Source organism: Sturnus vulgaris, chromosome 22 (assembly GCF_052056855.1).
Source record: "Sturnus vulgaris isolate bStuVul1 chromosome 22, bStuVul1.hap1, whole genome shotgun sequence".
NCBI lineage: Eukaryota > Metazoa > Chordata > Aves > Passeriformes > Sturnidae > Sturnus > Sturnus vulgaris.
This window is the reverse complement of record NC_142264.1, coordinates 1,978,845-2,001,135: the sequence shown is the minus strand read 5'-3', so window position 1 is coordinate 2,001,135 and position 22,291 is coordinate 1,978,845. Positions and strand designations below refer to the sequence as shown.

Sequence of the window (22,291 nt, the reverse complement as noted above, 5' to 3'; positions counted from 1 at the left end):
AAGAAACTCCCTCAAATGGTTCAGCATGCCAAGGTCACTTCTCTACAGCACAACTGTAGCTGCATTTTCAGCTGAGTAGTGGAAATGAGACTTAAAATTTCCATGGAAACATTACAATTTAACAGTAATCAAAGTAATTGAACACTGTTTTTAAAAGGTTAAGTCATTTTGCATTAATCATATTTGATGGACAGGTGAAGAATTTTTGTTTCAGCTGTGTAATGATGTTACAAATGCATGATAGGATATGAACATGATGCAGAACATCAAGTAGATGAGTTATGGAAACTCAATTGTGTGACTGAGCACTGTGCCTCTTTGTAAAGGATTCCTGATCTAATAAAAGGTTTGCTCCTGCCCTGGTCATGCACAGTTCTCCCAGACTTTAGGATCGAAATGGCAGATGGTTTTTAGCCCACCTAAAATATTCTGGTTAATAATGTTCTCATACACAAAAGCATAATGAAAACTTCTTGAGTTACTGCCATGACAGAGGAGAAATACCCACCACTGGCTTTATCAATAACCATGTCATTGTTCCACACAATTCCAGCAGCAAGTGGAGGCATTGTTGGTGGCATAGAAACCGTTTTTGTGAGAACCCATGGCAGGGTGGCACTGTCTCGGTACAGTGCTCCTCTCAAGAGCACAAGTTCTCTGATTACATGATGGAGAGAGCAAAAGAAAAACAGCAGCCTGCCTGCCTGTCTTAGATTTACCTCAACTCACTGGTAGTGTCAAGGAAAAACTGCATGAGAAATGCAAGAAGATGGAAATTTTTGTTTGTGAGTGCCCCTGGAGATGTCTGCCTCGCTCTCTGATGTGTTATTACACATGGTATTGCACAGAAAATGCTTCCTGGTAAATTGCTCCTCAGGATCAGTTCCTTTCTCAAGCCTCAAACACAACAACCACGGGAGGATGAGTGTGCTCTGTGTGATATCCTGGAGGGATGTTTGATCAATGACTGTCATCCACAGGAGACTGTACTACAGTGCTTTGGTGTGGACATACCAATAACTACATGAAAATTAAAAACCAAGCAATGAAATCCATGTAACAAGACATTAAAACATTCTGTGGAATTGAAGAGGTGGGAAGACGAGGCAGCCGAAGGGGAGGAGAGGCCTGGCGGTGCAGGGACTGGAGGAAACTCGAGGATGCCCGAGGGGCCGGGCGGGTCCAGGCTCCACCGGGGCCAGGGAGCACGGGCGGTACCAGCATCGTGTCATCACCTCTGCGGGTACCTGTGCAGGTAAACTGGGCCCGGGTGCCTGTGCTGGGGTAGCCGTGCCCGGGTGAGCTGTGCCCGTGTGTCCTGGTGCCCGCATCCCAGTGCCCGTGTCCCGGTGTCCGTGTGTCCCGGTGCCCGTATCCCAGTGCCCGTGTCCCGGTGCCCGTGTGTCCCGGTGCCCGTGTCCCCGTGTCCCGCGGTCCCGCAGCCGCGCCCAGGGAGGCGGTCGGCGGGGCGGAGGCGGAGGAGCTGCGGGTCCCGCCCCTGGGTCTGCCCGGCTCTGCCCGGCCCTGCCCTGCCCTGCCCGGCCCCGCAGCTGCCTCTGCCCGCGAGTGCCAGCACTAGGTAGGACCGGGAGCGGCTGCCGGGGCTCCCCCCGGCTCCTCGGCGCACGAACGGGCGGAGGGAACGGGGACTCGGAGGGACTCGGCGGGACGGAGGGAGGGGGCCGCGGTGCCGGGTTCTGTCCCCGGTGCTGTCCCGGGACGTTTCCTGCGGCATCCGCGAGGCTCTGCCAGGCTCTTCCAGTCTGTGCCAGGCTGTGCCAGGCTGTGCCAGGCTCCATGGGAGCGCTGCCGCCGTGGAGCAGTTCCCGTCCCGCCGGGCCGAGGGGCGGAGGAGCCCCCGCAAGCTCGGTGCGCCTGTGGAGCAGTGCGAGTGGTGATGGGAACAGTGGGGGTTTGTTTGTTTTGTTCTTTGCCTGGGGGAAGAATGTTTGAAAGCTCTGTTTGAATAGAAATTCAAAAAATGTAGACACTGAAAACATATTTAAAATGTTTCCTAGGAAGAGTGTTAAAAAAAAAGTTATGGGGATGACTTGTTTCAAGGAGGCCTCATTAGTAAGTAGATCCCTCTTGGAATAAAACTGCTTTGAATGTTATTTGCTCTTGGATGTAAAAAATCCGACTTTGCTAACAAGGATGATGCTAGCATTGTTTCCCCTTAAGTCTCTTATTTTTCTTACTGATCATTACAATTTCCATTTCCACTACCAACTCTGCATGATGCAAGTTTATCAGCAAAAAAAGAAATTTCCTTTATTTCCTTTGTGGGAGTAGAGCATGGCTCAGCTCAGGGAGCCAGAGGGGGTGGGGGTTCCTTAAATGCCTCTCCTCCTTCGGGTTTCTCAAACTGTTTTACAGAATACCTTAGAACATCCATCTGGAAAAATGCAGCGAAACCTGAGTACTGAGGAATGGGTCTCTCCCAGGCTATTGCAACTGCTTTCTCTTGGCCACAAGACAGTTTATTCCATAGTTTCTTCCACGGAGAGGTGGGAGATGGAAGCTTAGCCCGTGCAGGAGCAGAGAGAAGCAGAAGTCAGCCCTGTTTAACATCTGCTCCGTGGGATGGGTGCAGCTGGCATCACCTCCCTGCCCACCCCACTGCCCGGCCTTGCTGAGGTTTCAGGCTCTGGTTGAGCTCTGTGCCTCTTCAGAGTGGATAATGGGAATGTTGGCCTGTGCTCAGGCACCAGCGCTGGGTCTCAGTGTCCATCTGTGCCATCACCAGGCTCGCTGGAGTGCTGGCAAGGCCAGCTCATGGGTTTCACTGGAATTCAGCATGAACACAGGCTGGGAATTTTAGTTACAGCTGGTTAGTGACGTGAGTGGATGGTGAGTGTCTGAAATGTTAAATATTTAAAGACAGGAAGAGATTTTCCAGTGGATGGTTGAGAGTTTAGCTGACTTTTAGTGAGAGCTGAGTACCTGCAGTGTCCCCAGAGGAATGGCTCTGGCTCTTGGCAGAGTGGAGGCTTTCTCTGGCTGGATGAAATTCCAGTGCTATGGGGGAAGCAGTGGGGAAATTGAACCAGCCATCAATCTTTGTCTGCTTCTGGATGTCAAAAGGGTGACAAAGCAGAAATGCTACTGCTGCTGCTGGTTTGACTTGGATTTTACAGGCACAAGTCCAACACGTTGTGAATTTGTTCCTTTCATCACCAAAGCAGGGATGGGAGCACTCTGCAATCCAGGTTCATGGCTCTGATAATGTTACCGCGGGGGATTGCTGCCAGCTCTGGCTAAAAGGCTGCCTGATGTGTCCCGGTGCAGGGCTGGTTTTGTAATGATTTCTGTCATTCTGGGAGTGCTGCAGCCATGCCCAGCGTTGGTGCTGTGGGCAGCAGTGTCACTGAGCCTCTGTGCCGGGGAAGGGGCTGGGACCTCCCTCTGGGACGAGGAGCAGCAGCTTCAGCTGCTCACCCAGACTGAGCAGTGCTTTCCCCATCCCATATTCAGCTAAAATAACTTTTTGTTGTAGTTTGGGTGTTTTACAGAACTCCGGTGGGAACCAAACCATTTCTAAAATAGCCCTGTGACGTATTTAGTGCTCAGGATTTATATCTGCTTTCAGCTCACTTACAAGTACAAGCTTTCCATTTTAATCCAGTCCCAGACATTAGTGTTGCTGCTGAGTGGCATGTATGGGAAAGAGGGTTTTGGACAGAAATGTCCAACTATTTCCCTGTTTTACTTTGGAATCTGGAGACCTAAATAAACTTTTTTTTGTTATTCTTTAAGCTGAGGTGATTAAGTGTTGCAGCTTGATTGCAGTAAAGCAGAACATGGTTAAACACAGATATGAAGTGGCTTGGGTACAATAATTCCAGCTGCTCTTGTTTTCTGTTCCCTTCCACAGCACTCAGGAATTATCATATGAATAATCAAGTTCTGAGTGTCTCTGCTTCTGTTTGATTATTATCAAATATTTTTCCTGAAAAGGCAGAAGATTCTGATATGGACAATTTGTCTGTAACAAGCTGTGTATTATTTCTGTTGGTTAGTGATTGTCTGGTTCTCTGGACCAGGTATTTGATATCCCTTCTAACAATTTCACCTGAAAATTGTAGATATTGATATTTCATAGGTTTACATCTGATCTCTTTTGCATCTTTTTAAACTCAAGACTCGAAGGATGTCTTGTGCAGTGGCTTTCAGAGGTCACTGAGGTTTTGCATTAGGAAGAAAACCTCAAGGTATCTTTTTTGTGAAGCTTTTGTGCAGCTCTTTGTGTACCTCTGTCATTTCATTTGTTCTGTTTCTCACAGCATTAGTTCAAGTGTGTGTCTTTTCAGCCTCTTAATCATTAATTAATCACTTTAGACACTAAGAAGCCTAAGGGAATCGGAAAGAAATGCTCTGGATGATGAATCCTTTTCCCATAAAAGCACTAAACTTGCTGGAGCTGTCAGCTCTGAGCCATGCTGGAACTATTTTTCCTGTGTCAAACACGAGCTCCCTAGGTGGGGATAGTGCACAGCTATTGAGCTGAAAGCTGAGTTTGGCACTTTGGGAAGTGTTTTACTGCAGGAGGCTCCCAGAGCAGTGGGAGAAGGGAATGCAGCCGGAGACAGCCCCGGGGCACGGCAGGGCTGTCACGCTGGCTCAGCACTGTCTCACAGCAGATGTTTGCACTGAGATGGGAATGGAAAAGTGCTCAGGCAGCTTCCCTCAGCTCTGGCCTTGTGACTTTGGCAGTCGGGAATGTCTTGATCAGGGATTTCTGACTTTGTTTGGATACTTCAGTGAGGAGGAGAAAGGTAAATGTGTGGTGGGAGTGTCTGAGCACCGTGTGTGCACCAGCCTGGATTTCAGAGATTTTGCCTCCGCCTCATCTGTGCTTCCCAGCAAGTCACAGGCCTTGGCAGATTTTCAATATTTACACTGTGTCCTACACCCTGATAGCACCAATGGCCAGAGCAGATTCATCAGGCCTCTTAGCAGCTGTCAGACACTGCTGCTGCCTCTGTTTGCCCTGCAGCAGGGTGTTCCTGCCCTCTGGATCCGGCTGCACTGCTCAGCGTGCCCGTGGCAGCAGGGAAATGCTGGGAGAGCTCCCCTGCACAGCACGGCGTGGCTGTGCCCATCAGTGTGGGCACCCTGCGTGTTTCAGGGTGCTGGAGCAGAGCTGCCTCTTAATGTGGCATTGATCAATCCCGTCAGGGATGAAATCAGGTCAGACAGTGTCCATTAATGTCAGCCCAGTACTTACAGCTGCTCAGGGCAGGAGAGCAGGAACCCTGTCTCAGCAGGACGCCCAGGTATTTATCTCCGATTATCCACTGAGGATGCATTTGCAAGGTTAAATAGAGCTCTGACATGAGTGGGGTTAAACAGAACTCTGGGGTGCTTTGCAGTTCTGGGCTGTCGGGAAATGCCAGCTTGGAATGGCCTTGCTGGATCCGGGCCCCTCCGGGAGCCTGGAGCTGCCGCTGGCATGGGAGTGGTTGGTTTGGTTGGTATTCTGGGCATCTCACACTGCCCTCTAGAGAACGACCTTTATTTTACTTCCTTCGGCTTCCTCAGCTTTGGGACTTGGTAGCAGCTGCGTTCTCACTCAGGATATTCCAGGTTTTCAGGTTTTTGTGATCAATATTTGGGATGTGATGGTGGCTGGATGGAAAGGTTAGATGGTACAGACTCTGAATATTTATATATTTTTTCCTTTTGCCCGTTTCAAAGTGTTCTTTTTCTGACTATAGACTGTGGTTTTGGTCTTTCCTTTTCTCTTGTTTTGTTCCTCATTCACCTCCCACTGAGAACCTGGAGAGCTGGAACCGATCTGAGCTGAGGTCCCAGCACAACTGGAGTGGGAGAAACAACAGTTTGTGTGTATTAGGAGACAGGCAGTGGGACACTGTCCAAACCCAAAGTTTAGACATATGTTATTTACTCAGTGTTTCCACATGCAGTAAAAGTACAGCTACAATTCAAAACAGCATCTTTTAAACACTGGAGGAAATGAATCATCCCGGGATCTCTCAAGATGGACGGAGGCTGCTGCAGTGAGGGCTGACACCGTGAGGACTTTCCCTTCTTTTGGGCTGTCTGCTCTGACAATCCTTGTGGTTCCTCCTCAGCAAGGCCTGAATCCTGCTTAAAATTAAATAAAATGAAACCCTCTCCTGTTAATCCCATAGCTCCGAGGAAGAAGGGATGATTCTGGCATGTGAGTTTGCAGCATTGCCCTCTTGTGGCTGTGCCCGGCGGGATGGGAGCAGCCTGTGCTGCTGCCACGGCTCGTGTTGGAGCTGGAACAGCCTGAGTGAGAAGCTCTGAACCTTCAGCCACGGTCATTCACACCCGGGCCACACCTGCCTGTGTCAGGAGAGCTGGGACAAAATGGAGAGGGGAACTCTGATAACTTCCTTTCCACAGTGATTTACTTCGGAGATGGTGTTTGTGGAGAAAGCCACTTCATGGGAATGAGGAAATAAGCAGGAGGGTGGTGGAGATGTGCAGAAGCTGCCAGCAGTTCTGGGGCAGGGCTGGAGGAAGCTTTCAGACATAGGTGTGACTGTTCCCTGCCAGCAGGTGACAGGAACCCGGAACCTGCAACCCTCAGCTTCACCTTCTGCTCCTTTTCTGATCTAGAAGAAGCACCTTGATTTTTAATGTGTATTAAGTAACCTAATTTTTGTTAATCCTGAGTTGCTTTGTGTCCTGTGGGGGTTTTTGATGTAGAAAGTTGAATTCTGTGTGGAGCTGATGTGGAAGGCAGGAGCTGATGGACTCGCACTGGCCCGTGGTGACACCAGACCTGTCATTGTGGCATCAGCAAAATTCCTTTATGTGCTTTTTACTCAACCCTGCCATTTGCCTGTACCCCTCCCTTGTCCCACATGCAGCAATGACTCCTCCTTTCATTCACCCCATTGCCTGGGCCTGATGCTGCACGAGGAGAACAAGGCTCTGTGCTTCCCTTTTGGACTTGTTCTAGGCCAGCTCTCCTGCTTTCCAGCCTTTCCCTGGCAATCATGTGTTGCTCTGTTCCTCTTTGGGTTACGGATCACAGATTGAACAACTTCTGTGCTGCAGAGGAATGTATCAGCTTGTTCTCTGGGGAAGAAGAGTTTGCATAAAGTTGCAGATGATTTCCCCTGAACAGGCAGGACCTGGAGACAGGAGGAAGAACATCTGTGTCATTTCCCTGCAGCTGACCACAGGCATGTCTTCACTGCTCCCTCAATGTGTTCTGGCTGTCACCAGCAGCTCTCTCTCTGGGACTTAATTTGGGGAGGTAGTCATATTTTAATGTGCTGGTTTATGTCTTATGTGTTACATAAGCACTCCTTAAATATTTTTTCAGCACTGAACAATGATTTGTGTTGGAGTGTAACTCAGGATTTATTTTTGCTCCCCAGTGAATGAAAGTGGTTGGTGGTTTCCACTGCTCCAGCCTTCCTTGTGCTGTGTGTGTTTAAGTGCATGATTCAGCTCTCACTTATGCTCTAGCCAGGGCTCTGAACCAGCTGATTGTATCAGCAGATTTCCCTGGGTGTGTTTCCTATGGCAGACCTGTCTAATTTTCAAAGCTTTCTCCTGTGCAAGTAATATTCTCCCCAATTGACATCACTGCAACTGAGAGGAAACTCAGGTTTTTGTGTTGAAGTTTTCTGCCTGGGTGCATCGGGCTGGAAGCTCTGTGTTTACTAAGTGGGTTTTATTCAAAAGGTACAGAGCCCAGAATAGAGCTGATGTGACTCATAGTGCAAACAAACAGCTGGAAAAAGTGAACAATACTCAAATCTTCTGGGCCTTCTAACTTGCTCGAGTGGTTTTATAGGAATCTTAACTTAACAAATGCAAAAAATCTACTTGCCAGTTACACAGCTAATGCTGGACTTCGTGTCCTGGACTCTTGATCTGAGTTAGGCAACTCAGCTTGAATTTTTTTGGATTTGTGGCTTTTCTGTTAAGATGTAGCTGCAGGGAATGCCATTAACTGTGCTGCTCCTCATACAGGGAGCTGAAATTGTTTATGGAGTCACCATGGCTGGAGGAGGAGGCTCTCCCATGCCAGTTTTTCTTATCCCAAATAACCTTTGTTTACTGGCTTCTTCAAGGGATGGAAGGAAAGGGGTTGGTTTAGTTTTGTGTATATATGAATTTAAGGCTGTCTGGAGACTGAAAATGGAGCTAATCCATCACTTTAGATATTTTTCAATTCCTGTCCCCTTGGTAACAAAGCTGAAGTCTTGACAGAGTTATTTTCAATGGTTTACTGAAGAATTATTGCTATTCTATACTGGTTTGGCAGGGAAGCCAAAGGAATAAACAAATATTTCCATTTTCAGGGTGTGCTGTCATTGCTGTGGATCTTGTGCTGAACTTTCTCTGTGTTCAGCAGCATCATGTCCTGAGTTTTGGGTTGTCAGAACTCAAGTGATCCTGTGCTGTTCACTCTCACAAGCTTTGTACATTCATCTGAGTTTTTATGGGTCAGCAGCAGACCAGAGAATAAAGAAATGTCTACATGGGCAGCCAGACAATGTAGATTGTGTTCAAAGTGCACAAAGAGCTGAACCTGAAGCAAGCAAACAACTTTATTGGGTTTTTGTTCGTGTGATCTCTTCAGTGTTGTGATTTTAGACCTGGGGAATGCAGCCCTTGCTCTGGGGTGTTACTGTGGCAAGTACAACCTGTAGATTTCCTGGGATTGAGCATGCCAGGAGGATTAGACCCCTTTGCCTCTTGCAAAACAAGGATTTAGGGTTTTCCTGTTGTTGCAGCAGAAATACAGCAGTGATTTACCTCTTCTGGCACTTGGTATAGGAGGTCTGCAATGCTGTGAGATAAGGGAGGCTTTCTTTTTTGAGGACATATATTGTTTATTTGGAGTAGTTCATATTCTCCAGGCAATGTTTGGCAAATAAATAAAAGGAAAGAGAGAGTTAGTTGGGTGGAAATGTAAATGTTTGCCCCCAAGGTACAATAAGGATTGGTGCACAAAGGGCATTTTTGCAACATGACTGTAGTGTGGATACAGACTCTACTCAGATTTACTGTTCTCATATTTAAGAAACTCAGTCTGTATTTGCAAGTTATTTTGATGTTCTGCAAGTGTCATCTGTGAAAATCAAAAATACAACCTTTGCCATGTAGAAAGGCAGGAGTTAGTCCAGCAGAGAGCAGCAGGTGGTTTGGATGCTCTGTGTGATGTTGTGTTGGCTGCAGCCCTTCCTGTGTGGGTTTTGTTTATGCAGCAAATTTAGTCAAATTATCTGTAGCCATCATGAGTCGACACCAGAGCTGCAAATGAGCACAGCCACATGGGGATGTGAGCTACCCTTGTTTCTGTGTCATTTAATTCAGCCAAGCTTTCCTGAGCAGCCCTGTGCAGGTAAGTCCTGGCTGTATTTGTGGGTATATTCAGGTAAATTCTTACAAGTTAACTGGGCCTCACAAAAAATGTTGTGCTCATTTTTCTCTTGTTAGTGGCCAGTTACTGAATGAAATAAAGATTTTCTTTCCCTGCTGTGAGTATTGGATGATATTATCTTGTAGGAAGTTACTTTAGCTACATCATTAAGCTTTAGATGGTGGTAGGTGTGAAGATGTGAGAGTGTATTTGATGTGGAGGAACCACACATTAATTATTCCTTATATGGATTTTGCAGTGTGATGAGGTAGAGTAAGAGATCTCAGGCTCAGTGTCCACAGGATTGTCCTGAAGAGAACAGGACATTTCTGTCAGTATGGCTGTGCTGGGCAGTGCAGAACTGGGCAGCTCCTTGGCAGAAATTCAGAGGAGAGCAGACAAACACCAAAGTGCTGCTGTCAGTCTGGGAGGGCAGAGGTGACTGAGACAGATGAGGAGGAGGCCCAGAGCAGCAATGAAGAATTGAGGGAGGGAGGCAAAGAGAGCTGCTTGTTACCAGGTGCAGGGTGGAAATAGGAAAGGTGATTTGGGTTGGTGCCAGGAGAGGCAGGAGCTGAGCCCCGGATCGGAGGCGCTGGGAGCTGCAGCAGCAATCACAGCACAGCAGGGTCACGATTGCTGAGCACAGGGACTGGGGCCTCTCTGCCTTTCCTGGCCTTCCCCTGAAGCAAACAGCTTCCAGCCTTGGGAGATCCTTCCACACTGGCCTGGAGCAGCAGCTCCAGGCTGCCATTGGCCTGTGGGCCAGGCACAGACTTTGATCAGTGAGTGTCGCCTTTCCTGCTGGGGATTGTTCCTGCAGGCCAGACTCCATCCCAGGACCTTCCTGGGCTGGCCTGTCCTGTCCTGCTGGTGTGACTGCACATCTGGAGACCATAATGGTCTTGTTGTCTTCCAGTGGTTGCTCAAATCATTGGACTGATTTTCCTAAGATCTTGTTTTCATCACTGTGCAGCCAAGTGTCATTTAACTGATCCATCTGTACTGAAACCCTGTATCAAGCCCTTTCCTTTTTTTCCTTAAACAACTTTCTTTTGCATAAGATGTTGGCTGGGCACCGTTTCTGGACCAAGCTGGACACTTTTATTAACAGCAGCTTGAGAAGTGCCTGTTTTCCATGTCTCCATCAGGACACCCTTTTCAGTAGGGCCCTGGCGATGTCAGCTGGCAAGTGCCCTCAGAACGATGTCCAGAGCAAACATTTCTGGGGCTTCATTTAACAATGCAACACTTGCTGCCAGCACTAATAACCCAAACCAGCTGTTGGGGTAGATTTACAGCTATTCCCTCCAGGAATGGCTCAGATTAATTAATTTTATGAAAGAACACTATAATATACAATTTATGCATTGTAACTCTCTTTCCATTTTTTTGCCTGTATTTACATATTGCAGCTCATTAGGAATGCAAGTTTGGACTTATAAAATGCCAAATTAATTAGAAGAGTAAATAAATGGTTTTTCAAGAATATTGTATCTGCATGTATCTGCAGATTACAATATCCTACAGTGAGATGTTAACAAAGAAGATTATCCTGGGTTTTTTGCCTTCAGTCTGTGAGGTTTTCCCAGGTATGGGGCTGTACAGGTATTTAGTAGTAAATTTAGTAGTAAAAAGTCCAGAGTATTTTTCCATTTGGAAGGGACCCATCTCTTTCTAATGTTATGCAACCCAGTCATTTTGGTTTGGTTTTGCTGCAGCTGCCAAAACCTTCCACAGCTGCCTTCCTTGGAGTCAAGGTTCCAGCATGTTTTTCACTGAGACTTAGACCTCTGACACTCTGAACTTCCTTCACAGAGATCAGAAATACCAGCAGGACTAGCACATTGTTTTTATTGTCTGTTTCAGTTTGAGACTTTCCAGTGAAAATTTCAAAGGTGACATTTCAAATTAAAATGCATCAGCTTGGACAAGAGAGCAGCAGAATGTTCTCGGGAGAGAGGGAAAGAAAATATCCTCATGGAGAGTGGAGAAAGCACAAAGCAGGGACTGCTCTTTCCTTCGTGGAAGTTTTGTTGTGCAGTTTTATGGGTGGAGGGTTTGGCCCCTTATTTAAGAATCTTTTGAGAGATTCTGACCGTGGGAAGCTCAGCCTGTCAGGAATTGTCCCCTGGGTATTTTGAGAACAGAAGTGCCCAGCAGCACAACTCCACATTGTGTGGCTGCTCCGTTCCTCAGGGCCACAGGAAAGGTTCCTGCACTTTTCACTCGCTGCAAACACTTGGAAAATGTGATAGATGAACTTGCTGCAGTGTGAGACAGTTGGAAGAATAATTTCTTTATTGGTGGCAGATTGTTGGGGTGCTACAATGAGCCCTGTTGTGATTCCTTTGGGCTGGGTAGGTTTGCTGGTTGTTGTGTTCCTGCCACAGGGTGTTGCTACACCCTCAGAAATACTTGGTTGTGAAATTGTTGAATTACTGAATGAGCTTTTGTTCTGTCACCTCCCAGGCTCTGAATGCTGAAATCCTTCAGTGCATCCCCAAACCCTCCCGAGCTGTCACTGCCAGTGGCGGGTGTGGAGTGAGCTCTGCTCCTCTGACAAGTTCAGGGAGCTGGGGGTGCATCCCCCCATCCCCAGCTTGCTCAGTCCAGTCCTTGTCTTCCCCAAAATCTCTTTCCCTGCATCCCCTGCCAGCTGGAGCCGCCGTGCTGTTCCTCTGTGTCTCATCAACTCTCCAGCTCTCAGCTGACAAAATGTTGCCTCTGTTGTGATGTCTGTGAATTTCTGCCTGCGAGGGGACGTTTGGCCCGTGTGTCCCTGTCGGTAATGGATCGCACATTGTGCTGCTGGGCTGTGGGAGAGGCTGCGGGAGCCTTTGGGATTCCAGCAGGATTGTTTGCACAAACGCGTTACGCCCCTGTGCTGCCGAGGGGGTGGGTGTGTTTGTCCCCGATAAAAGATTGGCTTCTGCCCTTCATCTTCCCCAGCAGCCAGAGGAGCAGGGAGCTGGGACTCCCCACAGCTCTGCACGAGAAGGGAGAAGCCCATTTGCTCCTAGAGATGGGCAGAAAGGACTTCAGTTTTCTTTTCCTCACCGTTTTGTGCACAATGGCTCTGAAGCTGAACTGTGTCAGCTCCATGTCTGTGGCAGGGCTTGGATATGTTGTTACAGCAGCTCTTGTGCTTTCAGCTGTGGTAAGTGATGAACATCACAATGAAACACTGGAAAACTTCTGGTTCCAGCTGCTCACAGGAGTCCTTCCTCTCTGTCAGGGTTTTGTCCAGTTTTTAGTGGGAATTTGGGAGGATTCAGGCTGATGGGAATCATGATGATAAAGTTCATTCTTTTCCATCTTTGATAGCTCATTTCAGCCTAGGAATCACTTTGATACATAACTTGCTATTTTGCTTTCTAGTTTGTAACATTCTTTATTTCTGCCTTGAAAACTGAGCATATTTTACTTTTGTCCCTCAGCTGCTGTGAACCATCTTCTTTGTCAAAGTACTGAATGCTTCTGATGTAACATTGTAATGTTTTCTTCCCTATTACCTGATAGCAGTCAAAGGCATGATGTGATCCATGGACACATTGCCAAGACACCAGAAATGTTTTATTTCCTTTCAGAATTACCAAAGTGAACTCTTCTATAAGAGAGGGAAGTGTTTATTATGTTTGTTAAAAAAAAGATATTGCACTGTGTTGATATATTGCATAAGTATGGCAATAAGCATATTAAACCAAAACTGCAATGTCCTTAGGACAGGATGTTGTGTAAATTAATGTAATTCCTACAAGGGAGCAGTTAAACTAACAGGTCAGAATAGCTTTAAGAAGCCTGATAATTACCTAAATATTCAATGATATTCACAGCATTTTCCATTTGGTTTTAGAAAACCTGTAAATCATATTTGTGCAGGATGTACAACGTATGGAGTTAAAAGGGGTTTCTTTCCAACAGCCTGGAATGTCAAGCTTCACTTATGTGCCATACTGAAAAATTATAAATTAGGAGAATACAGAGATTAAAATCCAGAGAGAGAGACAATCGAGTCTAGAAGAGGATAAACCAGGAATAAACCAGGAAGTAGAGGTGATTGGAAGTAAAAATTAACAGTGATCAATGGAGAGGGATTCTTTCCACACACATCTTTATTTTTTCCCCCCCTTCAAAACTCAGTGCACGACAAAAAAGGAAACTTTCCACTTTTTGCCTGGTGCAACAAGTTAAGAGATGAGAAGCAATTTAATTTCAGTACTTCTTGTGTCCTGCACACTGAACAGCATCCTCTGTCTCACCCCCAGCCTGTCAGCATGGTGGAACACGCAGAGTTTTTGAAGGCTGGGAAGGAACCCGGCCTTCAGATCTGGAGGGTCGAGAAATTTGATTTGGTCCCAGTGCCAAAAAACCTGTATGGAGATTTCTTCACTGGAGATTCCTACCTGGTGCTGAACACCATCAAGCAGCGCAGCGGGAACCTCCAGTATGACCTGCACTTCTGGTTGGGTGAGTGCTGGGAGTGTCCCTGCAGAGTTGGGAGCCTCTCTGCTCCAGCCATGGCCAGTAAATGTTACCCAGGGAAATAAAAAGAGAGTGAGAGTGCAGTTCTGGGTGTAAAGAGCTCTACTCATGCCAAATATTTGCATGGGCTCTGTAATAAAAAGTACAGCCACATGATCCTAAAACCTGCTTTTCCTGGGCAATAGGACAGGTAAGTCCCTGTTCTGCAGGGGTTCACTGGGAAGACAAGATTTCAGGTGAAAAGTCTGAAATCCTTTCTGCCTGAAAGGAGGGAGGTCAGGTGTGTTCCTCCTGATCAGGGAGTGGAATTTTTCCCTCACCTAACTGCCCTCTGCACTCCATGTCACAGAGTACCCTGCCAAGGCTTTCCCCACAGCCTTCAAACCCCGGGCTCTTGGACAATATCACACTTAAATCTGCTTTCTCCCCGTGTGTTTGCACAGTTGAATGCAGAGGCAGCCCCTGCATTCCCTCCCAGTGAGTGTCTCCGTGTTTCAGGTGATGAAAGCTCTCAGGATGAGCGTGGGGCTGCTGCCATCTTCACTGTGCAGATGGACGAGCACCTGCAGGGAAAGGCTGTGCAGCACCGTGAGGTGCAGGGCCACGAGTCCCCCACCTTCCTGGGCTACTTCAAATCTGGCATCAAATACAAGGTGGGTGTGCAAGAAATGGCATTCTGCCCAATTCCCAGGAGAGTGAGAATTGCCCTTTTTCCAGTTGCTTAAAACCCATTCTCAGCCAGATGTTTTCAATGAGTTGGAACTGCACAGGGCGGAGAACAGCAGATCCCAGTGGGAGAGATTTGGCTGAATTAATAATACACAAGGAAAGCCCCAGAAATTTTTAGGAATCAAGGTTTTGTTTTTCTTCAAGAGGCAGAGGAAAGAACAGTCCCAAGGCACCTGGAATGAATTTAAGAAGCAGCAAAGTTAATGGGAAACGCCTACCCAGGAGATTTGATTTCTCCCCACTTGCATAACAGTTTGACCTTGCAGTCTCTGTGCTTAGCCCACCCTCCCAGCATGTGCAATGTTTTGGTAAAGGAGATGAACAGTAGTGGGAGTTACTCCTCCCTGCCATCACAATAAAGTGGGATAGAAGTGAAAACATGCAGTCAAGCAGTTGTGTCTGTTAGGAATCCAAAGGCACAAGGAAAGTGATATCAGGTCACATGCTTGCAAAGTGTTCACATTTTCTCATGTCTGAGAATTTCCTGATCTTTGTGTTTTGTTTATTTCCCACTCACTTGTTGTTACTTTCCTTCATTTAAAGTTGATTGTGCTTTTTTGAGGGTAGCTGACATGGGTCTTGTTGCCTGCATTGATAAATAATTCCCAGTGTCTGTCAGCAGAGAAAGTGAATCCTGAGCTTGGGATAATTTCTGGTAGGCAGGACACATGGGAATTCACTCTCCCCCAGTCCTGGTGTGAATCCTTGCTCCTGTGTTTCCCCCCAGGCTGGTGGTGTGGCTTCTGGCTTCAGGCACGTGGTTCCCAACGAGGTCACCGTGCAGAGGCTGCTGCAGGTCAAAGGCAGGCGAACAGTCCGGGCCACGGAGGTTCCTGTGAGCTGGGACAGCTTCAACACAGGGGATTGTTTCATCCTGGACCTGGGCAGTGTGAGTACCACGTCAAAGGCAGGTGTGGAGGAATCCAAGGGGCAGGACGAGTCTGACACTTCACATCTGTGCTGAAGCCATCTCAGTGCTGAGCATCCTGAAACACTGACATTGCTCAGCCCCAGCTGAGTCGTGTCTCATGCTGTCCCCTGTTCTGACACAACTTTCTGCTTCCCCCAGAACATCTTCCAATGGTGTGGCTCCAAGAGCAACCGCCAGGAGAGGCTGAAGGCCACGGTGCTGGCCAAGGGCATCCGGGACAACGAGCGCAACGGGCGCGCCAAGGTCTACGTGTCAGAGGAGGGATCCGAGCGTGAGGAGATGCTCCAGGTTTGTCCCTTTGTCCCTTTGTCCCTGCTGGAGTGGGAAGTGTGTGTGGAAGAAAGGTGGGGTGTGTGTGTGTGTGGTATAAACACACAGCTCAGTGCAGGCCTGCTCCTCTGCCCCGCTGGGACTTCAGAGGGAATTTACATGATTGATCTGGAATTCTCTTCTACTCATTCTGTTGACTGGAGCACCCGGGAAGGAAGATCCTCTTGGACTGGCTGGTAATGATTTTTCTCTCCCTCACAGGTCCTGGGACCAAAGCCCAGTTTGCCAGAAGGAGTTTCTGATGAGACCAAAACTGACACAGCCAACAGGAAGCTGGCTAAGCTCTACAAGGTAATGAGGAACCCTGACATAACTGTGGGGAGAACAGAGTGATCTTTGTGAAATTAGGTGGAGGTGCAATAGCAGAGAGGAGATGAGCTGCTCTGAGTCCTACTCCTGCCTCACTCTGCTTCTTAAATTTTATGTATGAACCTTGCTTGCTTACATTGTATGTCCATGTACTTTCTGTTGTGTTTGTCACCACTTATGACTGTAGTGAGACACCTGGGACTTCCAGGAATTTTCAAGAGAAAGGTGGAGTGTGAAACAAATGAGGGCAAAATGGAGTTTTCCTCTGTGCTGTCAGGCATTGTGTTAGGAAGGTGACAGGAAAGAACTAGCAACAGTGAGCCTGAGAAGCAGGACCTGCCCCTAACACCCACATGAGGCCATGACTTGGAAGGTGCCATTTGCCATCAGCTGTGTGAGTGGAGAAGTGCCCAAGACTTTTTGGGAGGAATCTTCTCTAAGCAACCTCTGGTATCCATGGGGTGAATATCTGCTAAGATGGTTTGTTATGTGGCACTTTATGCATTAGTCAATAGAGAAACTCAGATTTTTAACCCCACTTGATACAGGAAGGCTGTTCCCAGTTACCCTCCAGTCCCTGTGTGCAGTTGGTTTGCTTTAGAAGATATTTCCTTGGCACTGAGGTTATTTCCCATTTTGGACCAATCTCTCTTTGGTCCCAGCAGTATCTGCTTTGCTAGAAATAGTTGAAATCTTCAGAGTAAGTATTATGTTTTTGCCATACTGTTGCTGTGTCAGAGGTATCCTGTTTGAAAACAATAGTGCCTGCAGCAGCCAGTGCATTCAAATGGATTTCCCTTCCCCTCCCTGAGTTCTGAGCTATGGCCACGGAGCAGGAGGGAGCAGAGGGTGCCTTGTGTGACCTCTGTGCTGTTTTGTCACAGGTCTCCAATGGGGCTGGGAACATGGCAGTGTCCCTGGTGGCAGATGAGAACCCCTTCTCCCAGGCAGCCCTGAGTACAGATGACTGCTTCATCCTGGACCACGGCACAGATGGAAAGATCTTTGTTTGGAAAGGTACGTGAGAGAGCCAGGGAGAAAAGAATGAATGTCATAAATAGAAAGCCAGTTGTTCTCTCAGCTGTCACAACAAGCATGGAAGAGATCCAGCAATGGCCATTTGTTATTTGGTATCATTCATCTGGAAGGCTGGGCCCTTCTGCTTTGCCAAAAGATACATGGGACAGTTTCTTCTCTGGGTAAAAAAATTCTGATCCCCTTTCTCTCTTTTTTCATTAAAGGCAAAGGTGCCAACTCTGAAGAGAAGAAGGCAGCACTGAAAACAGCCTCAGAGTTCATTGACAAGATGGGTTACCCCAAACACACCCAGGTAAGGACCTGTGGCAGCCCCAAGCACTGAGGTCACTTTTCTGCCACATGGGCTCAGGTGACGAGTCTCTGTTGGTTTCTCAAGTAGCTCCTGGTGTGGGACATCTGCTCTGTCTTGGGAGATTCTGCAGTGCTGCTCCTGGCCTGAAGCAGCATTTACCCCAGCACAGCTGCCAGTTCAAGTTTCTTCCTCTCAGATACGCTTTTACCTTTTCCATGACCTTTTCTAAGAGTGAAAAAGAGAAATAGATAAACCTGCTGTTCTTAGGGAGATGGTTCTAAAGGTTCATTCCTTTCAGATCCAAGTCCTCCCTGAGAGTGGTGAGACACCTTTGTTCAAGCAATTCTTCAAGAACTGGAGGGACAAGGACCAGACTGAAGGGCTGGGCCAGCCTCACGTTTCTGGCCACGTTGCCAAGATTGAGCAGGTGCCTTTTGATGCAGCCACCCTGCACAGCTCCAAGGCCATGGCTGCCCAGCACGGCATGGAGGATGATGGCTCTGGCAAGAAACAGGTCAGTGGTAGCACAATCCCCCTGGCAAGGTTTCCACATTTTTCTTTGCTACTTGATGGCATGGCTGCAAAAGCAGCAAGACAAATGGAATCCATACAGTCATCAACACTGAAGTCTTGAAATTACTGGGGGAAATTCTGATACCAGAAATAGCAGCAGGGTCTTGAAAGCCCTGCAGAAAAGTGGAGTTGATTCTGACTCCACGATTTCCCAGCACTGTGGACATGGATTTTTTATTCCTCCTCCTCCTGGTTTTTCTCCGTGTTGCCATCTCAGGTGTGAATGTCTTGGAGCACCTGGGTTCATGACTTTGAGCATAGAAGCAGGGGTGGAGTTGGCCTTGAACGGGCTGAGGGCTGTCCAGAAATCCACAGCGGTCCCGGCCGAGGTTTGACTGTTTAAAAAGGCCGCGAAAAGCCTCCAGGCTCCGTTCGGGAGCAGCCGCTGGAGCGGAATTGTCCCTCAGATCCCGGCAGAGGGCGCGGCAGCACCGCCCGCTCCGGGCTGCGGGGTTTGGGGATAACGCGGGCCGGCAGCGCGCTCCTGCTGCAGCTCCTGTGCTCCTCTCCCCCCAGATCTGGAGAATTGAGGGCTCCGAGAAGGTGCCGGTGGACCCCGCCACGTACGGGCAGTTCTACGGCGGCGACAGCTACATCATCCTGTACGATTACCAGCACGACGGGAAGCGGGGACAGATCATTTACACCTGGTACGGGACATACCCTGGGGCTGCGAGCCCACTCGGAAAAACGATCACTGCTGGTTCCCACTTCCAGAGGATCTTTGGGGGATTAAGTTTCACCCCGCATAACTTTCCCTTGTAAACAAAACAATACCAGAGGTCTGGGATGTTTCATTTGAAGTGGAACAATGGAGGGAAGTACTGTGTGAGCTTTTTAAATTCCATTTCCCCCCCACTGGTTATTACTCCCTTCTTTGGATCAAGCTCTGCTTATCTAGGAAAGTGCTGCTTATCTAGGAAAGGTCCTTATCTCCCCCTGTACTCGCTGTGCTACAATAGAGGATAAGGAATTTCTCCTTTGTATTGAATGAAGTGCTGCAGAGATTCAGTAACACAGGGTTTCCTTACCTCCTCTTGATCTCTGTAAGGTGTGTGTGGGAGAAAAGGCTGAGAATAAAGCTGGGATTTGGCCTTGTTCTCTAGGCAGGGCGCCGACTCCACACAGGATGAGATTGCAACCTCTGCATTCCTCACAGTGCAGCTGGATGAGGAGCTGGGAGGCAGCCCTGTGCAGGTAAAGACACCCAGCAGAAACCAACCCCAACACTGGGGAATAAAGAATAAAGAGCCACCTGGGCCAGCTGGGTGCTCTTTGAATATCCCAGCTCGACAGGGGGTTGTAAAAGCCGTTTCTGGTTAATCTTGTGCTCCTCAAAACTGACAGCAAATTTCTTTTTCTTCAGAAACGAGTAGTGCAAGGGAAGGAGCCCCCTCACCTGATGAGCATGTTTGGTGGAAAGCCCTTGGTTGTTTACAAGGGTGGAACCTCGAGGGAAGGAGGCCAGACTGCACCTGCAGCCACGAGGCTGTTCCAGGTGCGCTCCAGCACCTCTGGAGCCACCAGAGCAGTGGAGGTACGTGGAGAGAGCCAGCCTTGGTGTTGTGTGTGCAGCCCATGATGGGAACATGATCCATTGAAGAGTTCAGTTCCCTGTGTGGCAGAGGAACTTGGGCCAGGACTCAGGTTCAGAGCCCCACTGCTCTGAGAGAAAACGCACACAAACAGCTCTGTGCAACAACAAAGGGGAGATTAAATCCTGGTGAGGAGAGGGAAGTGGTTTGTGGCTGCAGGAACTTCCCGAGTTTCCAGCTTCAAGAGGCCTGTCCTTGTTGACACAGAGGAGTTGGTGTTAATGATTGATCAGTGTTGGCAGCAGGGACTGCTCTGCCATGGGACCCCCAGTGAGCCCCTAAATCTCCTGCCATAATCACCAGGACTGGCACAATGACAGCCAGGCATTCCTGCTATAGGTCATGTGTAATCACACACTGAAACAGTTATTTATTCTTCCCATGGGGAAAATCTAACTCATCACTTGGATACAAGGAATACACAACACATCTGACAGCCTTACATGCTCATAGGGAAAATCTTGTTTGCAGTTTATTTAGCTGTAGGTTCTGATTTGATTTTGATGTAAGAGGCTCTGTCTATAGGACGGTTATGTCTGACACCTGCAGTGTTCCTTCTTTTCAGCTGGATCCTGCAGCCAGCCAGCTGAACTCCAACGATGTCTTTGTCCTGAAAACTCCCTCTGCTGCCTACCTGTGGGTTGGCCAAGGAGCCAGCGACGCTGAGAAATCAGGAGCACAGGAACTGCTGAAGATACTGGGAGCTCGCCCAGTGCAGGTTGCTGAGGGCAAAGAGCCAGGTGAGGGGGTCACAGTGCAGTCTGCCATCATTTCTGTGTAGCTGCACATGCTCAGCAATTATTTCATGGATATTCTGCCTCCCAGAACAAGAAGATGTGGACATGGGCAGAGGGGCTTCTCTGGGGTATTTTGATTGTTTGACACACGTTATTCATGTATGTCTGCAGAGCATTGGGACTTTCTGACCCAGAAGAACGCTACAAATCCCTCCCAAACCATAACCCTGGTGTGGGTTCCATGAACAGGAGAGGCACCAGTGTCCCTTTGTGTTTTGCAGAGAATTTCTGGGCAGCCTTGGGAGGCAAAGCTCCGTACCGCACCTCGCCGCGCCTCAAGGACAGGAAGATGGACACGCACCCCCCGCGCCTCTTCGCCTGCTCCAACAAGAGCGGGCGCTTCACCGTGAGTGCCTGGGGGGATTCACCCAACACCCACCTCCCAGGGCTGCCAGCAACTCAGCTGCTCTGAGCCCCCCTCCAGCTGTTACACCTGAGCTTTTCTTCCTCTGGTTTGTCCTGCACAGATAAAGTGATGCTGGAAGCTTGTGCTCATCTTAACCTCCTGTTTTCCAGATTGAAGAAGTTCCCGGAGATCTGACTCAGGATGACCTTGCCACAGATGATGTGATGCTCCTGGACACATGGGATCAGGTATGTCACGTTTACAGGGGGACAAGTGGAGCAAAGAATAGGCACAGATTGAGACCTGAGCCACAATAGCCAGAGGTGCTGTTGTATTACAGATTCAGCACACATCAGCCACAAGGCAACTCAGAGATGAACTGTGATGTTTTATAGAAAAATGTTCAAACATGTGCAATTTTCCCCTGATGTTAAGCTAGTATAGAATTTGTTCAAGGGTCTACAATTCATGTAGATGAAGTGCAGGCCAAAAACTTGTCATTATTGACCAATAGAGCTTTGCTCATGTTGGTCAACAACCCAGGCACACCAACACAAGGATTTTCTGATTTGTGTCCCACTCTGTTCACTGAGGGTTCATCTAAATTATCCCTTCATAAAGAGAATGATTGTTACTGAAGTAATTAATATTTTTATCTTTAGGTCTTTGTATGGATTGGGAAAGATGCCCAAGAAGAAGAAAAGACTGAGGCACTGAAGTCTGGTAATGTGAAATTTTCCTTTCTGAACTATCCCTTTCTCATTTTCCCACTGTATGATCATGACTCAAGCAATTTAGATTCTGACAGACATAGATAAAACCATAGGGCACAAACTTCCAGTGGGTGTTTTTGTTCAGATGGCTGGTGTGAAGCTGCCTCTCTGGCAGCCATTCAGCCCCAGTTTAGCTGTTGCTCTCAGGCCTGGTGCTGAGCGAGATCCTCTCCCTGTGTCCCCAGCCAAGCGTTACATCGACACAGACCCCTCCACGAGGGACAAGAGGACCCCAGTGACCATTGTCAAACAGGGCTTCGAGCCTCCCACCTTCTCTGGCTGGTTCCTGGGCTGGGATGATGACTACTGGGCTGTGGATCCCCTGCAGAGAGCAATGGCAGATGTGGATGTGTGAGAGGAGTGTTTGAAACAGAGCAAGATCAGTGCCTTCAATGCCTTCAAGAGCTCCTTCCAGCAGGATGTATGTTAACGAGGGAATGATGTTAATAGCCAATTAGCTGTGCAATAATTTCCGAAAACAATCGTGACCAGTCATTGACCCTGCTCCTTGCTTTGATTATATTTAATACAATAAAGCTTGTATGAAATATGGGAAGAACAGAAATGGTGGAGTTTGTTATGAAGAAGAAAATATTAAAGAGCAGCTGCAGATCCCATGTTTGAACACGCCTTAGAAACCAAAACCTTCTTTGTGCCATCTTTGCACGTGGACTTTTTAGTAAAAGGTAACAGAAATTATTTTGAGGAGTTGGGGAC

General features: G+C 48.0%; 1 protein-coding gene across 3 annotated transcripts; it reads left to right on the top strand.

Moving 5' to 3' along the window:
* The first annotated feature begins 1,474 nt into the window (after positions 1-1,474).
* On the top strand, positions 1,475-22,139 carry GSN (gelsolin). Of its 3 annotated transcripts, XM_088177554.1 has the most exons (18): positions 1,508-1,579; positions 2,019-2,073; positions 13,645-13,846; positions 14,360-14,514; positions 15,318-15,479; positions 15,660-15,809; positions 16,053-16,142; positions 17,045-17,177; positions 17,402-17,490; positions 17,789-18,004; positions 18,580-18,713; positions 19,170-19,260; positions 19,430-19,600; positions 20,224-20,398; positions 20,677-20,801; positions 20,972-21,049; positions 21,464-21,524; positions 21,760-22,139. In XM_088177554.1, the coding sequence occupies exons 2-18, from the start codon at positions 2,041-2,043 to the stop codon at positions 21,927-21,929; spliced, it is 2,235 nt and encodes a 744-aa protein (XP_088033680.1). In that variant the 5' UTR covers positions 1,508-1,579; positions 2,019-2,040; the 3' UTR covers positions 21,930-22,139. The 3 variants fall into 3 exon arrangements, with proteins under 3 accessions (XP_088033681.1, XP_088033680.1, XP_014735544.2); XM_088177555.1 differs by lacking the exon at positions 2,019-2,073 and having other exon boundaries at positions 1,475-1,579; XM_014880058.2 differs by lacking the exons at positions 1,508-1,579; positions 2,019-2,073 and adding an exon at positions 12,305-12,536.
* Positions 22,140-22,291: the final 152 nt, after the last annotated feature.

Coding starts and splice junctions, on each gene's coding strand:
- GSN (XM_014880058.2), top strand. CDS start 12,402: ATGGGCAGAAAGGACTTCAGTTTTCTTTTCCTCACCGTTTTGTGCACA. Junction 14,515..15,317: donor AATCTGGCATCAAATACAAG/GTGGGTGTGCAA, acceptor GTTTCCCCCCAG/GCTGGTGGTGTGGCTTCTGG. Junction 15,480..15,659: donor TCATCCTGGACCTGGGCAGT/GTGAGTACCACG, acceptor TGCTTCCCCCAG/AACATCTTCCAATGGTGTGG.